Raw genomic sequence first — 20,024 nt, forward strand, 5'->3', positions numbered from 1 at the left:
TGTCCTATAACATTGTGTCTTTCAGACCATAGTGAATCTGTGTCTTACTGTTTAACATGAAAGTGCCATATGTTAGACAAAAAAATAAGCAGATGTCCTATGTCCATATACTGGCAAATATATTTCATTTAATATGTTTACATATTAGCTCTTCATCTTGCTAAAGTTATTCATTTTGAACAAATAAAATTCTTTTACCACCAGGTAATGTTGTTAATGGAACCATTGGCAAACAGATGGTTGATATGCTGGTAGAATCTTCCAACAACGTAGAGATGATTCTGAAGTTTTTTGACATGTTTTTAAAGCTAAAGGATTTAACTTCTTCAGATACATTCAAAGAATATGACCCTGATGGCAAGGGCATCATTTCCAAGAGGGACTTCCATAAAGCAATGGAGAGTCATAAGCACTACACTCAATCTGAAACAGAATTTCTTCTGTCTTGTGCGGAAACAGATGAAAATGAAACCTTAGACTATGAAGAGTTTGTGAAACGTTTCCATGAACCTGCCAAGGACATTGGCTTCAACGTTGCTGTCCTCCTGACCAACCTTTCTGAACACATGCCCAATGATACCCGGCTTCAGACTTTTCTTGAATTAGCAGAGAGTGTACTGAATTATTTTCAGCCCTTTCTAGGCCGCATTGAGATTATGGGCAGTGCAAAACGCATTGAAAGAGTTTATTTTGAAATTAGTGAGTCCAGCAGAACTCAGTGGGAGAAGCCACAAGTCAAAGAGTCCAAAAGGCAGTTTATTTTCGATGTGGTCAATGAAGGAGGGGAAAAGGAAAAGATGGAACTTTTTGTTAATTTCTGTGAGGATACTATCTTTGAAATGCAGCTAGCTGCACAGATATCAGAATCAGATTTGAATGAACGGTCAGTTAACAAAGAAGAAACTGAAAAAGAGAAGCCTGAAGAACAGGAACCTCGAATGGGCTTTTTTTCCATTATGACTGTTAAATCAGCTCTCCTTGCCCTTAGGTACAACATCTTAACTCTGATGAGAATGCTCAGTTTAAAGAGCTTAAAAAAACAGATGAAGAAAATAAAGAAAATGACCATGAAGGACCTGGTCATGGCCCTCTTTTCATCCTACTGGAGTATATTAGTGGGCCTCTTGCATTTCATATCCAGTGTTTTTAGAGGTTTCTTTCGTATCATGTGCAGCTTGCTGCTGGGAGGTAGCCTGGTAGAAGGTGCTAAAAAGATCAAAGTTGCAGAACTTTTGGCCAATATGCCCGACCCTACCCAGGATGAGGTGCGAGGTGAGGGAGAAGAGGGAGAAAGGAAGGCTATAGAAATGGCCCTGCCCACTGAAGATCTAACTGACCTAAAGGAATTAACAGAGGAAAGTGACTTACTGTCAGATATTTTTGGCTTAGACCTGAAGAGAGAAGGAGGACAATATAAACTAATTCCTCACAATCCAAATGCTGGGCTGAGTGATTTGATGAGTAACCCAATCCCTGTCCCTGAAGTTCAAGAAAAATGCCAGGTAATCTATTTAATTCATAGCCTCTCTAGTCTTCTGGGGAAGGGTGTGCTATAGAAAATTTAGCTTGATATTGTTACTGTTGCAGATGTGTACCAGAGCTGTTTTGGGGGGTGGAGAAAAGTAGTTATTTTTAAGCACCAGATTACCAAACAACTGTTGACATTTTTAGTGAAGAGATACTTGAATTCTTTATAATGGTTTGTTTTTTCTTAATAGTGAGAATAAAGCTAGTGTCCTGGAAGTTTTGCCCTATCAATCAGATAAACAGTCAATCATTAAATATTTATTTATTCTGTACTGAACCCAGTGCTAGATAAGACATTATGGGAGATACAAAAAAATATGATTGTCCTGGACTGCCCTCTCTTCTTTTCTATACACTTTTGATGATTTCATCTCTTCCCTTGTGTTCAGTAATCAGTCAACTCTATTCAGTTGACCCTCAGATTTGTAAATCCTACCCCAACTACCTACCTACCCTCTGAGCTCTATTTCTGCAATACCAACTGCCTGTTGAACATCTCTGCCTGTCTTTTGTGCTGTCAGCTAAACTCTACCGAAAATCTACCCTGTCTCTTGAATTAGTATTTTTCTATTCATGGCACTGCCATCCTCCCTATAAGTATCAAAACCTTGGAACTATATTCAACTTTTCTTTGTTCCTCACCCTTTATATCCAAGCAGTTATCAGAGCCTATAAATTCTACATCCACAATATCTTTCTCTTGTCCCTTCCTTTCTGTATTGCCACCACATTAATTCAGATCCTCATCACCTCTTACCTGAACTATTTGGGTAGCCTCATGCCTTCTTTCCTTGTCTCACCAGTCCATCCATCATATAACCATCAAATTAGTCTTCCTAATAGATATATTTAGGGGCAATACCTCCTCACTTAAAACATCTTTTATGACTCCCTATAGTCTGTAGGACAAAACGTAAACCCTAGACAATCTATTTTCAACTTCCCCAGCTTTATTTCACTTTACTTCACTTCACATATTTTACATTTCAGTAAAACCAGACTACTACATCTTTCCCAATCTCTTTCTTCCCATTGCTACCCCCATACACCTGTGTAGGACATTCATCATTCATTTAATATACATGGTATTCCAAAAGTCTCAGTGCCATTTTAAGCTATTGAAACTTCTTCCTTATTTCTAACTAATACCTTTTTCTCCTTTCAAAGCTGAGCTCAGATTCCCCTTTTTCTGTGAAGCCTTACCTGGTTTTACCACATGAACATGTTCTCTTTCTCCTCAGATTTTCCTAAAGCATTTTATTTAGATAGTTCCTTTGGCCCTACCACATTGTAGCTTGTCTTATACCTATTTATTTACATGTTATAACCCTACTCCTTCTCTAGATTGCAAACTGCCTCTTAAGAGCAGAGTCTGCAATGTATCTCTGTATCCCCAATACCTAGGACAGAACTTTTGCACATGGGCATTTATTAAGTATTCATTGAATTGAATAAGATGAACTACGTAAGTAGTTAATACATAATTAAATGTTAAATGTATCTATCAGTTCAGCAAGTGTTAATAAATCATTGTGGGTTAGAGTAGTCCTTAGGTTAAAATTCCATGTAGGGCAAAAAGCCAGGGGGATCCAACTGTTCTTTGAAAGATGAGTAAAATTTGTCTGCAAGGAAAGGAAGGGATAATAAGGGAGAAGAGGGCATTCCTGGGGGTGAATAATAAAATTTGAATAATAAAACTAAGTCATAAAGATGAAAATGAGCATGGTATGTGTGAAGGACAGTCAAGGAACCAACATGACTAAAACAGAGTGTCCTTTAAATGGAATGAAATGCAGACAAAAGATTAGATTTGATGCTGGAGGCACTGGGGAATCATTGTCGATTAATATTTGGCATTACTGTATGTCTCTTTAACCTCATCTCTAGGTTACATGCAATATTTCTTAGATTTTCTTTCTTTCCACTGATCCTTTCAAGGAACAGAAAGTGAAAGAAGATGAAAAGGAGGAGAAAGAAGAAACTAAATCCGAACCTGAAAAAGCAGAGTAGGTATAATGTACATGATACCCTTTCCTTGGCTTCAAAAACTTTTTTTTTGTAAGTCTTCCACCTCCCCAACCAGTTATGGCTGAGTACTCTGAATGCATCTTGCAAAAGTCCTTTTAGCTCTGAATCTGTGGTCTTATGATCTCAGAAAACATCAAAACTGTATGAACTTTATAACAATGCAGTGGGTTCTAATAATACAATTTCACAGACTTAACCCAGATAACTTAACTGATATTGAGCTGTTTTAGTTGTGGCCCATCATTCTCAGCCCTCCTTCTCAGGCTGTAATGTCTTTAGTTTATAACTATAGGGATTGAGAACCTTTGATGTCATTCACATATCTTTTCTTGCCTTCCCATAAGAATCAAGAATTTCATTTATGCCTTATTTTCTGCCCTATGCTAGGGTAGCTCGAGGGGGAAAAAAAGTGTCTTATATGATGCTATCTAATGAATATTTGGTTAAAACAAAGCTCCGATTTTTAATTACTGTATTTTGAGCCTAAGTCTTGTTTAGGAAAGTGAACAGAAAGGATTTGTTTAGTTTAGTTTAGTTAAACTCAGTAGACTCTCATATTAGTATTTTTTGAATATTTAAACTAATCATTACAGTCATGTAATAAATGCCTGGTTATAAGACAATGAAAGCATGTCACTTTAGTTTTTCTAAATCATTGATTTTCTGCTAATTGCAGCATCCTATAAATTTCTTGAGGTATTGTATATCTTTTTCACCTTCCATTTTTATTTTCTACTGAGCTTTATTGCTTTTGCTGGCCTGGCTTCAGCTTCCTGTCCCATACAGGACACATACCACATGATCACGTATCCTAAAGTATTCATGTCTCATGAGATGAAGATTGAACAATTTAGTTTAAGGATATGTATCAGAAATGAATGCACGTATCAACCTTAGAGAAGCCTAAATTTTCATCACTAGTACATAAATATATCAATAGAGATGATGATTCTGTGCTATCATATTTTTAGGTGTCCATTTACAATGATTTGTTTCATTACATACCAGAAAATGAATATTTTGAGTTATATATACCTGTGAAACATCCCTATCTATGTTTTTATGCTCTTTTTTTTAAAAGGCTACAGGACCAAAAACCAAAAAACCCTTTCAGACACCCCAGATTCATTTTTCCTTGCAGCAAATTGGTATCCTAAACCTTTATAATACCAGTTATATTACTCTTTGGATTTGATATTTAGTAACTATAAAATTTTTAAAAGAACCTGTTGTGCTTTCTCTGGCTGTCACCCATACCTGGCACGGTCTCTCTCTCTTCATCTCTACCTCCTGGCTTCTCTGTCTTACTTCAGGTTTCAGCTAAAATCCCACCTTCTACAGGAAGCCTTTCTTGATCCCTCATAATTCTAGTGCCTTCCCTCTGTTGATTACTTCTAGTGTAATCTGTATATAGCTTATTTGTATAGTGTTGTTTGCATATTGTCTCCCTCATTCGACTATGAGCTCCTCAAAGGCACGGAGTGTCTTTTACCTTTCTTTGTATGCCCTGTGCTTAGCACGGTGTCCAGCACATAGTAGGCACTTTATAAATATTTATTGAATTTTTGACTGACAGTGCATAAGTCTAAATTCTCTTCAGGCCTATACAATTTGTGTGTGTGTGTGTGGGGGGGCATTTTAATCAGACTTAGACTAAAATGAATTATTCACCTATAGAATTCCCCAGATTGGGACCTTCAGACCATAGGCAATTAGGTCAAAATGGAATCTAGAAAAGCTGTGTCTGTAACAAGCAGCGTAGGGTCATAAATCTGTGGTTGAAAAAGGACCCCATAAGCCTTCTAGTCCAACTCTCTTATTTTGTAGATGAGGAAGATGAAGGGAGATTGTGACTTACCCAAAGCCATATAGGTAGTAAGTAGCAGATATAGGATTTGAATCCAGGGTTTATGACTCTAGATCTGAATCTCCAACTTAGAACTATGGGTCCTCTGCTCACATAACCATTGAACAATATCAAACTCAGTATTTTGTCTGCACCTTGATCCCATTCCCTAAGCTCTCAAACATCACTGCTAGCATGAGTTCTTTGTACAGTATTCCCTTTCTACCACATATTCACTAGAGTGAATATTGTTTTTCTTAGGTTTAATTTAAAGAAAAAAAAACATTAATACTAAAATATAAATTGGAAAGCACATATAGTGGCTCCTATTTTACTAATTACATCTTAATTATAACATAGTCCTCAGTATTGCTTTGATTCTACAGATGGCTAGACTTTCCATGTGTTGCCCTGTCATGGACTGAACTGTGAATAGTGTTGCCTTGAATATCAATAAGAAGCCTTTTGATTTTGTTTCAAGAATTGTGCTATGTTGCATGGTAAAAGTTGTCTTTCAAATTTATTCGTATGTTAAAATACCGTATTCTTGAGTTCACATTTTGATAGCCTAGTTTTATCAAATATTTTTCACATTATAGTGCAATTCATAAATTTCAATCCAAGGCCATAAATGCAATCTAGTACCCAGAAATTTGGCTTAAATACTTGTGAAAGCCTGATCTACCATGACTGCCATTAGGGGAGACTAAAAAAAATGGAGATGGGAAACAAGAGGAAGAAAAAGAAACACAATTCCACAGAGTATCACAGTTAAATTTTATAAAAGTAGTTAGAAACACACTTTTTGAATAGACTAGCATATTTCCTAAGAACAAATTGCCAACTTAATTTTTAGGTTTTAAAATAATCTTTTCATCATTTACATTCTAAATCCTAGTTTTCTATCACTACTCTAAATGGCCAATAATGACTTTCTCAATATAGAGGGAATTGTACATAAATTTGCAAAATCCATAGCTTGCAAATGTAAAATACTTTAGAGATGAAGTTCTATTAAACAGAAACATTTCTGATTCACATCCAAATTTCAGATGAGAGCATTTCTCTGTGGAAATTGTTTTGAAAACTTTCTCACGAAGTTGATAACCCAGATTCTAGCAAAATTTAAACATTCAAGAGAAAGAACTTGTTTTAGTTACGTGAAAGGCTGAAGATGTTCTACTGTTTTAAAGACCTAGATTCTAAGTAATGAAATACCTTTTTAATTAAAAGGACCAAAATATTAATAACAGACATCACCGCAATGCCTTAAGGACTACAGGTACCTGGCATAGGTATTATGTAAAGATGTTAAATTCTCAAGGCAGAAAATTGTTTTATTTTCAAAGTTAGCAGTGCTTTTTGTTTGATTCTTATTCAAGGAGTTGATATGTTTAGTTTTGTTTTGTTTTTACTTATCGTAGCACAGTTCAAAATTCTTCTATGCCATTGTTTGAAATTTTAAAAAATTACATTTTCAAATATTAGCCCACATTTATATAACTTTAAGACTGCATATTTTTCAATTTCAAAATTATAACTTATGTGTTTTAGCTCATAACATTCAAATTCTTTCTAACATACATGTACAGTTTTATATTCTTGCAAGGAAAAATTTTTTCCAATGCATCTTTTTCAAATATTTGAAACATTAAAGTATACATATTTTAAGGCACAAAACAAAATAAATTTTGTCCAGTAATAAAATATACCTAGATTATACATTTATAAAGGTTAACTCAAGAACATACAAATCATTCAACAAAAATGAACTAAACTGCAGGGATTTACTTTAGCCAATTAAATATAGCAAAAATAATCAGAATAATCAGAAATCGTTGCTTTCCATTTTATAAGAGAAAATATTCCATAGTCCTAATCTGAACAAAAAGATTTCCTCAGACTGGGGGAATGCAATAGAGACATTTATATGTTTCTGTGAAATAGGAGAAAAGTACAGAAACTCTTGTGTCCTATAATTTCTACCTCTGTAATACTCTAATGTCAGGAAGGAATGTTAGAAGACTAAGTACAAATGTTCGCCTTATTTTTCTTTATCCAGTTTAATGATAATAAAATAAATATAAATCCATCATGACTATACGTGTATGTACGCATGCATATGTATGATATATAGAATATGTATTTCAATATTGTACACCTTTTGTAAGCCTTACTCCATCTATTTGATTTGGTTGGGGTTATTTTCTCCTCCTCATAAGCCAGGTACTATTATATGCAATAATTCTTGCTTCTCTTTTTTTTTAAGTCACAATATCCTAGAAGAGCAGAGGAAGGAGTATAGATTGTTGTCTGAATCCTTCCCAAAATATTTGGGAAGTATAATATATCTTCTTATAGAAAAACTTTTACTCCTTTAGAAATTGATGACATATGAATTAATTGTTATTTGTATGTATTCTTGACTTCAGAATATTATCATTAATAAAAATTACTTTTCCAATAGAGTAGTAGTATACTAAGTGCTCTTGTGTATCCTGATTGTGCTAATTTCATTAGGTATCAAATCTAACTCAGAGAACTATTTTGCTTGTTAATGCCAAGTTTACCTGAGGAGTACTATTCATTTTTTTTACAGGGGAGAAGATGGAGAAAAGGAGGAAAAAGCTAAAGAAGACAAAGGCAAACAAAAGTTAAGGCAGCTTCACACACATAGATATGGAGAGCCAGAAGTCCCTGAGTCAGCATTTTGGAAAAAAATCATAGCCTATCAACAGAAACTCTTAGTAAGTCCTTTGCACTTTCTGATTAAGAAAAAGTGAGTCATGCATGGCTTTTGTGAAATCATGACAGTTCAAGTTGAGTAAAAATAACTGCATTAAACAGCTTAATAATGTATGAGTTGTTTAACAGTTTCTCAGTTAATCCTCCTATCTTTGCTAATAAAAAGTTTGAAGTATTTTTCTGCCATATGGCACTTAGGCCTCTCTTCTTACCAAACACTAAAAAAGGTACTATCTTTGTCAATGAAGTCTTCAATATGAGCTCTTATGAGTCCTTCAATCATTAATTTTCTACAAATATACAAAGTAAATAATTTCTTGTCCTCTCTTTCATTGGAGAAAATTGATGTCTTGGATAAGCCATTTAATTTATACAGACCTAAGTTTCCTCATATATACTAGATAACCTCTAAAATTCCTTACAATTATAAATCCCATGATTTTACAATCCTGTGAAATAAAAGATGTGAAAAGATAGTTCTTTAAATTTAATGGCAGTGTATAACTTTAGTGGAAATATTTCTGAGACCAACAAAATATTCTCAATAATTTTTCCAGACGTTTCCATTTCCCAAAAGTATATCTAAAAGTATAGAGATTCCTCTCCCACAGAGTCTGAAACTAAAAGGAACCTCAGAGACTATCTAATCAGATTCTTCCTGTCCAAGAATACATAGTCATCTAGATTCTGCATGAAGACCTTCACCATAAGGGAACCAACTACCACCAAGATAGCATAATTCACTTTAGATCAGCTCTAATGGTTAACAAGTTTTCTCTGACATCAAACCTAAATCTGCCTCTCTGCAACTTCTATCCATTGTTCATACTTTTACGCTTTCTAGCCAAACATAGCAAGTCTCTTGATGCCTTTTCTATAAGACTAACCTTCAGAGAATGGGCAGCAGCTGTAAAGTAGAAAAAGCACTAGCTCTTGTATCAGGGGACCTGAGTCCAAAACCTGTTTCTGCTACTTAATACTCATGTGACTTTGGACAATAAGTAACTTAACCAACCTGGCCCTCAATTTTCTAAACTGTAAAGTAAGGGTGTTGGACTAGGTAGTCTCTTAAATCTCTTACAGATCTCCTTATCTATGATCCCACGATCCTATAGACTTGAAGATTGCTATCGTGTCCTCACTGAATCTTCTATTTTCCAAGCTAAATATCCCTGGTACCTTCGACCTCTCTGTCACCAACTTGGCCAGCATCTTCTGGACCTAAAATGTATTGCCCAAAACTGAACTTTGACTTATGTACTCTAAATGTAGTCCTACCAGTATAAAAAGTACAGGCCTCTCATATCTAAAGTTCTGAATACTGTGCTTCTCAGTGTAGCCTATTATAACATTAACTTTTTTGGCTGCCATGTCACAGTAGACTGATTCTGAGCTCACAGCCAGGCCGTTCAAGCCACCAAGCATTTTCACAGGAAACGGTAATCCTTTCATATGTCTAAAATCAATAAAAATTTTGTATGAGAGACCTTAAGAAACAGGTAAAAACTTTAGGGAATGAGAGGGAGGATAAAATACTATCTATTGATCAGATTCAGAAATTTAGAATGTCCCTAATCAAAGATCCTGGAAAAAAAATAGTTTTTGAAAATACTGAATTGTTGCGGGGCAGAGTCAAGATGTTGGAGAAAAGGCAGAGGACTCACCTGAACTCTTCCCCAGACCCCTCCAAATACCTTTAAATAATGGCTCAAAACAAATTCTAGAGTAGTAGAACCCACAAAAGAACAGAGTGAAACAGTTTTCCAGCCCAAGACAACTTACAAGTTTGGCAAAAAAGGTCAGTTGCACCAGTGTGAGAGTGGAGCACAGTTCACTCCAAGCCAACCAGGCATTGACTAGTCCCTAGCAAAACAGGAACCGGCCTTGGGGGCAACTGAATCTGTGGCTTCAGTGGTGGTTTCTGGACCTCTCAGTGCACAGACAGTGAAGGTATTGAACAACTGGTGAGAAGGTGATTACGGGGTTCCCTTTGCAGGCATTGGGAGCAGGACTCTGTTGCTTTGCCTATACTTGGATCTGTGTCATAGTCCCGGGTTTCAGTCCCAGAGGGAGAAGGAGCACACCACAGCTGGGGCCACAGGGGAGCAGAAACCCTAGTCAAAGTTCCAAGTTGGAAAAGAGTGCTTGTAGTCGCTTATAGACCAATTCACAATATAGGAGAGTAATAAACACCTCTTGCTAGATCATACCACCTAGGTAGGTAGAACTGAAAACTTACAGGTCCCCAGAATTACCTCTGAAAACAACCACACAAAAAACCCTGAATCTTGGAATAGTCTTCCCTCCACTCTAGAAATAGGTCTCCATATATACTAACGTGTTAAAAGTCAAGGAATAGGCTAGAAAATGAGCAGACAGCAGAAAAAGATCCTGACTATAGAAAGTTACTATAGTAACAAGGAAGATCAAAATACACCTTAAGAAGAAAATAAAGTCAAAATTCCCACATCCAAAACCTTAAAGAAAAATATGAATTGGCTCCAAGCCATGGAAGAACTCAAAAAAGGATTTTGAAAATCAAGTAAGAGAGGTAGAGGAAAAATTGGGAAGGGAAATGAGAGTAATGCAAGAAAATCATGACAGAAAGAGTCAACACCTTTGTAAAAGAGGCACATAAAAAAATACTGAAGAAAACAACACCTTGAAGAAAAGAATAGGCCAAATGGTAAAAGAGGCACAAAAATCCAGTGAAGAGAAGAATGTTTTAAAAAGCAGAATTAGCCAAATGGAAAAAGATATACAAAAAATCGCTGGAGAGAAGAATTCCTTAAAAAGCAGAATTGGAAAATGGAAAAGGAGGTACAAAAGCTCACTGAAGAAAATTATTCCTTAAAAATTGAAATTGGGCAAGTGGAAGCTAATGACTCTATGAGACATCAAGAAACAAACGAAATCAAATGAATGAAAAAATAGAAGAAAATGTGAAATGTCACATTGGAAAAACACCTGACCTGGAAAATAGATCCAGGAGAAATAATTTAAATTATTGGACTACTTGAAAGTTGTGATCAAAAAAAGGGGGGGGGCTAGGCATTATCTATCAAGAATTTATTAAGGAAAACTGTCCTAATATTCTAGAACCAGAAGGTAAAATAGAAACTGAAAGAATCCACTGATCACCTCCTGAAAAAAACCCCAAAATGAAAACTACCAGGAATATCACAGCCAAATTCCAGTGCACCCAGTTCAAGGAGGAAATATTGCAAGCAGTGAAAAAGAAACAATTCAAATATCATGGGCCACAGTCAGAATAACACAAGATTTAGCAGTTTCTTCTTTAACAGATCAAAGAGCTTGGATTATAATTTTCTAGAGGGCAAAAGAGCTAGGATTACAGCCAAAAATCAACCACCCAGCAAAACCTTTTAAGGGGAAAAATAGATATTCAGTGAAATAGAGAACTTCCAAGCATTTCTGATGAAAAGACCAGAGCTGGATAGAAATTTTGACTTTCTATTACAAAACTCAAAAAGAGCATAGAAAGCAAATTTCTCAAATATATAGAGAACTGAGTCAAATTTATAGAAACAAGAGTGATTCCTCAATTAATCAAAGTGATCAGAACTATCTGTAGTCATATGAAAAATGCTCTAAATAACTATTTGAGAAATGCAAATTAAAACAACTCTGAGCTACCACCACACACCTGTCAGATAGGTTAATATGACAGAAAAGGAAAATGACAACTGCTGGAGGTGATGTGGGAAAATTTAAACACTAATGCACTATTGGTAGAGTTGTATATTGATTCAACCATTCTGTAGAGCAATTTGGAACTATGTCTATCAATTGGGGAATAATTGAACAAGTTGTTGTATATGATTGTGATGAAATACTGTTGTGCTATAAGAAATGGTGAGCAGGATGCTGTCAGAAAAACCTGTAAAGATTGATGAACTCTGATGCAAAGTGAAATGAGCAGATCCAGGAGAACATTGTACAGTAACAGCAATATTGTATGATGACCTACTGTGAATAATTTTGTTGTTTGTGGCAATGCTATGATCCAAGAAAATTCTGAAGAACTTATGATAAAAGGTGCTGTCCATCTACAGAGAAAGAACTGGTAGAGCCTGAATGCAGATGGAAGATACTTTTTCTTTATTTTTCTTCAGTTTTTTTTAATCTGTTTTCTTTTACAGCATGACTTACAAGGAAATGCGTTTTTTCATGACTACACATGTATAATCTATGTAAAATTGTTTGCCTTCTAAATTAGGTGGGATGAGAAAAGAGGGAGAGAATTTGGAACTCAAAATTTGAAAAAAAAAGAATATTAAAATTGTTTTTTACATGTAATTGGGAAAAAGTAAAATATTAAATTTTTAAAAATACTAAACTGCCCACTTGAGAGTGCTGTTTCATGTTTTGCTGGTCTTGAAAATAAATACATAATTCTGAAGTATTAATTTGCAAGTACAGTAAAACCTCATATGTGATATTTTTAGGGGAGTGGATTATTCTGGGTAATTTTGTATCCAGAAAAGTAGAGAATTAATGTTAAGTTTTTAGTTTTAATTTTTTATTGAAATCTTCGTAAAATGTCCTTTATGCTTCTCTGTCTTCTTAAACAGAGCTTACTGAATTTAAGTTGATGTTTTCTTGATGATTTAGTGTCTCATTAAAAACATCCCAGAATATGCTCTGCTGTAACTATGGTTGCAGCTATCACTTGATGTGAAGCATTGAACTAATCGGTATTGTCACTAAAAGTTTTTGCTTGCAAAAGCCTGTGATGCTAGTTTGCTTACTGGTCCTACTTTCTTAGGCATGTATAGCCATTTGACCTCCTGAACAATAGGACATGGCTGCCTTTCTCCAAAAGTAAAAGAATTGAAGATGAAGGTGGCCTTCTCACAAATAATTTTCTTATCATCTTCACTATTTTTTTCAGCATCCTTTGACATGCCAGCATCATTCAAAACACTATTTGAGATTTCTTCATTATTCAGTAATGCACCTTCTTTGTACATACAAGAAAGAAACAAGTGATGCCAGTAAAGGTGATACTTTAGTAAAATGAAGTCATTAGCCCTATTTGTAGACTTGAGGGGAACAGTTGTTTTATTTTGTCTTCATAGATATAACACCCAGAACTTTGAAGAAAAACAAGGTTTAAAAATTCTTCGAGGATCATAGGATCAGGTTTAAAGCTGGAGGAGACCTCAGAGTCCATCTGTTCCAAACCCTTCATTTTACACATGAGAAGGATAAGGGCTAGAAAGGTTAAGGGACATTCCTACAGTCATACGGGGACAGCTAGGTGACGCAGTGGATTCAGTGCCAGGCCTGAAGTCAGGAAGACTTTTTTCTTTGAGTTCAAATCTGACCTCAGACACTAGCTGTGTGACCCTGGGCAAATTACTTAACCCTGTTTGCCACAGTTTCTTCATCTGTCAAATGAACTGGAGAAGGAAATGGCAAACCACTCCAGTATCTTTGCCCAGAAAACCCCAAATGGGGTCACGAAGAGTCAGACACAACAGAACAACTGCAGTCATACGAATAGTGATGGATCAAGGATTTAAACACAGTTCTTTAACTCACAATCCGTTTCTCTTGCCACTGTGCCACATTACCTAAACCTGCTTCCTCAATATTTGGTCTCTTTGTGTATCACCACAAATAACCACCTTGTGCCTAATGGGACCTTATCAAAGCTCATTGAGGCCCATTAGGGTTTCTGAATTGAAGATATCACTTTAGTACTCCATACACACTGCAGAGCTGACCTGTGGGTGATGTATGTACAATGGAGCAGTGCTTACTGTAGGAGCTATTGAAATGGAGTTTGTCTGCCAGACTGTAGCGCTCCTATGTCTTTGGTTTCTGTCACTGATTTTCTTTCTAAAGTCAGATTGTCTGCTGCTTGCCATTTCTGTCACTGCTTCTGATGGCCAACATTTGTCATTGTAGATTTCTGCCCTAGTCTACCATTTATGCCCCTTCAATTCAGCTGGATTCCATGACCAGCCCTATCCTAAAGAATTATGTCTCTGGTGTTCTTCAGTCTCCAATCATTTTTTTCATGTTTCTTAGCTTTTGCCCAGAAAGATCAGGTTTTTTTTACAACGATTGCTAAATAATCAGAATACTGAGTGACCAGTTATCATGTATTGGGTTTAATGTCCAAATCTTTGGCTTATCCTGACTACCTTGTTTGTTTGTTTGTTGTTGTTTGGTAATTGTTGAGTAGAAGAACAAAACAAAGGAGAAACCCCCCCTCTTTATTCTTGTTGTTCTTTAATATTTATGATTTAATATCATTCTGAAATCTGGGGAGTTCAGGAAGACTGGTTACTGGCTAACTCAAGTGTTTCTTAGTTGCTTCAGCTGAGTAATTTTTATTTGGAGTAATTTTTTTTTTTATTTTAAAAAGGTTTTAGATAGGTCAGCAAGTATTTCATGGAGTGTAAGTCCCAGATCCCACCTTCTAGTGATGTTTTAACATGATATTTTTTTTAAATCATCTTCAGAACTACTTTGCCGCAACTTTTACAACATGAGGATGTTAGCCCTATTTGTTGCATTTGCAATCAACTTTATCCTGCTCTTTTATAAGGTATGCATATCTCTTCTTTATTTTAAATGCTACATGTTGAATTCTGGAAATGAAATTAGAGTTTTAAAGTTTCACAAATGTGTAAGCTGAGTACATCTGTTATAGCCATTCTAAAGATATGATTTCATGAAAGAGGGAAACTTGTATATACCCAATTACATTCTTGAAATTTTTGGAAAGACCAAGGTTAGTTTTATTAATCCTAACCAAATTAAGACCATTGGCAGAGAAACCCTTCTTGAGCATAGGCTTCCCCATTATTAGTCCCAGGCTAGTCTGTCTGATTACAATTAGGCTGTTAGAAATACTAGAATGACTCACTGGAATATTTCACTGCTTTACTTTATCATGTTTAATTTTATGGAAAATTATGGTCTGCTTTTCTCCCTGTGTTATCTATAGGTCTCAGCTTATTTCTGTTAGATCAGAAAATTTGTAAAGGGTTCAAATCTCCATATTACTACTTTTTTACAAAATAGTAATCTACATTGTGATATATATCCTTTTACTTTTAGTCTTTTCTTTTCTTTTCTTTTTTTTTAAACTCCATTTTCTGGGGGCAGCTAGGTGGTGCAGTGGATAGAGCACCGGCCCTGAAGTCAGGAGGACCTGAGTTCAAGTCCGGCCTCAGACTAAACACTTGACACTTACTAGCTGTGTGACCCTGGGCAAGTCACTTAACCCCAATGGCCTAAAAACAAAAAAGACAAAACAAAAAACTTCTCCATGTTCAACTATTTTCCTTTAAAAAGAAGAGCATGTCTCTAGTGTTTTATCATCTTGTGTTTAAAAATGAAAGTAATGCTTTTTAATTTCAAGAAGCTGATTGGACTCTAAATGGTTTGAATTAGGTCTCTACTTCTTCTGTGGTAGAAGGAAAGGAAATTCCTTCCCCAAGTGCAAGTGAAAATTCCAGAATAAGTAGTCTGGACAGCACATCACATCGACTCATTACAGTACACTATGTTCTAGAAGAGAGCAGTGGCTACATGGAGCCTACACTTCGGATCCTCGCCATTCTCCACACAGTTATCTCCTTCTTTTGCATCATTGGATACTATTGCTTGAAAGTAAGATAGTAAGGGACCACAAAGGTATTTGTGTGTGTGTGTGTGTTTTTCTGTAGTCAAAATCATTCCAGCCCTTCAACTTGGAAAGAAAATTTTCAGTCCTCTAGAATAAAGTCTAGAGTACTGGTAGGATAATTAAGGGCTTTCATAAAATACTGTATGCACTTTATAGATTAGCTAAACTACCTCTTGAGAGCAGCTTACTCTTCTGACATGCTTTTTGCCGAGTTTCTAATAGTTCTAATTCTGTTGCAACATTCCATTTATTTGACTAAAATTAGAAGGATTATTTTCCAACTAAAGATAATAGACATTTTAATGAAGTACCTCACTCAAGCATGCATTCATGCTATCATTTGCTTTCAGGCTTCTGATCTCACTTTCTCTTCTTACCACTCCATTCATTGTCCCACTAAAATGCCTCTCATCTATTTTTTTTTAATTTCTATTTCTTCCTCCCTTTTTTTGATTTTTATATCATATCTACTACTACTTTGCCTTCCTCCATTATCCCCTCTACTGCATTCAGAGCAACTTTTAGTTGAATTACCTGTTAAAAGTGTAAGATGTGTTATATCACTTCTATTAAAATTATATAGCATTCAGTAATCACTTGGCAATCTCACTATAACCTGGTTCACTCTAAAGTTATATTAGATATGATTGCCCTGTTATGAATGCAGATTGCTGACAAATTAGATATAGGGAATGAGGAGTGGGAAAGAATCAAAGATACCTACAAGATTTAACTATAAGAGTGGTGCACCATCCATAGAAATATGGAATCATGGGAAAGAATAGGTTTTAAGGGTTAGTGATAAATAAAGCTTTAAAAATGTTGGTTTTGACATGCTAGTAAGGAATAAAGGATCAGTAGATTAGATAGTAAAACAATTGGATATCAAAATTCACATTTTAACATTTTTATCAACAACTGATAAAGGAATCTGTGGTATATATGCTAATCAGATTTGCAGATGGGAGGGAGAGCTAACACTGTGAATGACAGTCAAAATTCAAAAGAATCTTAATAGCTAGAGAGTGATGTCAAACTCAAAGAGAAGCCAAGGGCCATTAAACTATACATAAGGATCTTTGTGGGCTCATATTGACTTAGAAAATCACATTAACAGTATCTATGTTTTATTGTATTTTTATTTATTTTGTTAAATATTTCCCAATTACATTTTAGTCTGGTGACACTTCTGGACTAGAGCACTGGGCTGAATCTAATCAGATAAAATTCAGTAGGCATAATCAGATAAAATTCAGTAGGTAGGTAAGTGCCTACCTTGTACTTAGGTACAAAGAAAATTGGCTTCACAATTATAATATGGAAGAAGCATAATTAGAAAGTAGTTTATCTGAAAAAATTATAGGGGTTTTAGCAGATTGTAAATTCAGTAAGAGTCAGCAGTATGACTTCAAAATCAAAAGACCTAATTCAGTCTTCAGCTTCATTAAGAGGGTCATATACTGCCCTTTTCAGACCTCATCTGGCATATTATATTCAGTTCTGAGCACCATAGTTGAGGAGGACACTGAAAAGCTGAGTAGTACCCAAAGGATATCAGCTAGAATGGTGAATGGTCTTGAGTGCATGTTGTATATGGATAGATTGGAAGAACTAGAATGGTTAGCCTGGAGAAGAGAAGGCTTGGGGGAGAATATGATAGCTGTCTTCAAGCATTTGAAGGATTGTCAATTAAAGGAGGTATTAGATTTGTTCTATTTGGTTGCTGGGGACAGAATTATAAACAGTGGGTGGGAGGAGCAAAGAAGTCAGTTTATTTGATAGCAAGCAAAACTTTCTAAATAATTACAGTTGTCTAAAAGTAGAATGGATGCTTTAAGAGGTGACTTGTTCTATCTCCTTGGGGATGGGATGGTTGCAGGCAGAGGCTGACACTTTGTTGATCTACCTATCAATCCTTTCTTTAATTTGATCTGTTGGGTTGGGGAGGGTGGGGAAGGAATCAAATGATGAAGGATATCCTCACCAATTTTCCCCATCTACATTACTGTATAAACAGCTGAATAAAATACCCTCTTAGATAACCATCATTGTCTTTTTTATTTTTATTCGAAAATAAGGCTGTCAGTAGTTCTTTTTAGATAAGCATTTTTTAGTTTCTTATGCATGTGAAAAAATATGTACACCCATACGTGTAGCAATCTGTAATGTTTTAGTATTATCGTTAGTTAGTTTGTTTTAACTTAATTTTTGGTTTCCTTTAAATACATGAGAAATATTTTCCCCCAACAACTATTTTGTACTTATGCTAGCCACTAAAGATACCAGAAAATTTATACTAATTCTGAATGCATTTACTCTTCAACTGCAGGTTCCATTGGTTATTTTTAAGCGAGAAAAAGAAGTAGCACGGAAATTGGAATTTGATGGGCTTTACATTACAGAACAGCCTTCTGAAGATGATATTAAAGGCCAGTGGGATAGACTTGTAATCAATACTCAGTGAGTATAGAATTGTATTGGAAATATTTGTGCTCCAAAATTTTGAAAAGTTAAAAAAAATTTCTAGAGAAGCTGCAATGTAGTCAGAAGTCATTTACTTAACAAAGAAAATCAAAACACTGAGCAGTCAGCCTCCTAATGATGTCATCATTTTTACCCCTTTGTTTTGAAGATTGTAATAAAAGTGTCATTTACTTCATTCCCACAGTAGTAACAGAATTCACCATCCATTACCATTTGTTGCTGGGAATGTGCTACTAGAGTTACCTAATCTCCAGGAATGGGATTATCTCAGCCCAAAATACAAAGACAAGAAAAAGTATTCATTAAAGGAAATAAATGACATTAAGGTCAAAATACTGAACTTCACACATAACTACATAGGCACATATGATCCTAACTGTGTTGAAATGTCATCAAACGGTAACATAAGATGTAGTGGATAAGTTAATTATACAGTCTTAAAGGAAAAAAAAATTTTTTCTCTTACTTTAAATCTGTGAAGTCATTATCCAACTTTTAATGGCTCCTGAGTATTATAGGTAAATGTTAATTCAGAAAAGAAAATCATTCCTTTAAGTACAAAAAATTGTCATACAATATTTCTTGAAAAGTTTGTATTATTTAATTGAGGCAGCTGAACTAGATGGCATTTAGATCCCTTCTAACTCTGTCTAGGATACTATGCAACTAAAAACAGGCTAAAATACCTATAACAAAAGAGTAACAGAGGATATACTGGCAAGTTTATAACTTAAGAAACAACTGTTTCTTAATGAGAATTTTACTCATAATTATCCCTTTTGTGGACATTAGTTTATGCTTGGTCCGTATTTGATTTTTATTTATCTTTGATGTCTTTCTTCTTACATTACTTTCATTTCTAAATACGTCATTCTGATTCCTCAGCAACTCTTCCCTTGTAACAGATTTTAAAATATAAATAGTAGATATATTAACATATTATACACACATATATATATATATATATATATATATGTTTGTATACCTTTGTATGATATATGTATGGTTTTTCTTCAGTATCTTAATATGCACATCTTGTGATCTCTGCCCATTTGTTGTTATATTGATTTAATCATGTCTGAGTCTTCATGACACTATTTGGGGTTTTCTTGGCAGAGATATGGCTGTAGTTTGCCATTTCCTTCTCCAGCTCATTTTACAGATGAGCAACTGAGGCAAACAGGGTTAGGTGACTTGCCCAGAGTCACACATGTAGTAAATGTCTGATGCTAGACTTGAATTCAGGTTCTCCTAACTCCAGGGCTGGCACTCTATCTATTTTACCACCTAAGTGCTCCTACAACCCATAGTAGGTATCTAATAAATTTTTATTGAATTGAATTATTTGTTTTTAAAGAGAATATATGTTTGAAGATTTAGTAAAAATAAATTACCAGCTGTTTTCCCAACATATGTATGATTTTTTTCTGTTTAAATGCTTGATTTATAAAATATGCATTTCTTTCTCTTTTTTTAGGTCATTTCCCAACAACTATTGGGACAAATTTGTAAAAAGAAAGGTAATGTTTCTTATAAGGGAGTTTCTTATTCCTTCCCCACCCTTTCGAAGTACAATGCAGATTTTAATTTTTGTATGCAATTAGTATTGAATCATTGTGTAAAATGGGAATCAGAATATTTTACATGCTTATTTACATTGTTTCAAGAATTAGATTGGAATCTGAATTTAAAGAATGGAATTTTTTAAATAGCTATACTATCCGG

The 20,024-nt window shown here is 35.0% G+C and overlaps 1 protein-coding gene across 1 annotated transcript in view; it reads left to right on the top strand.

Annotated features, from left to right (window-relative positions):
- RYR2 (ryanodine receptor 2) overlaps nt 1-20,024 on the top strand; it is a 794,727-nt gene that overhangs the window by 728,845 nt on the left and 45,858 nt on the right. Inside the window, 8 exon segments of the mRNA XM_078156251.1 lie at nt 205-1,502; nt 3,466-3,533; nt 8,001-8,148; nt 14,644-14,650; nt 14,653-14,729; nt 15,581-15,799; nt 18,145-18,275; nt 19,777-19,819. Of these exon segments, the coding sequence (XP_078012377.1) occupies nt 205-1,502; nt 3,466-3,533; nt 8,001-8,148; nt 14,644-14,650; nt 14,653-14,729; nt 15,581-15,799; nt 18,145-18,275; nt 19,777-19,819 (1,991 nt within the window).

Source organism: Phascolarctos cinereus, unplaced genomic scaffold (genome assembly GCF_003287225.1).
Source record: "Phascolarctos cinereus isolate Bilbo 61053 unplaced genomic scaffold, phaCin_HiC Scaffold_5;HRSCAF=322, whole genome shotgun sequence".
In the NCBI taxonomy this organism is placed as follows: Eukaryota; Metazoa; Chordata; class Mammalia; order Diprotodontia; family Phascolarctidae; genus Phascolarctos; species Phascolarctos cinereus.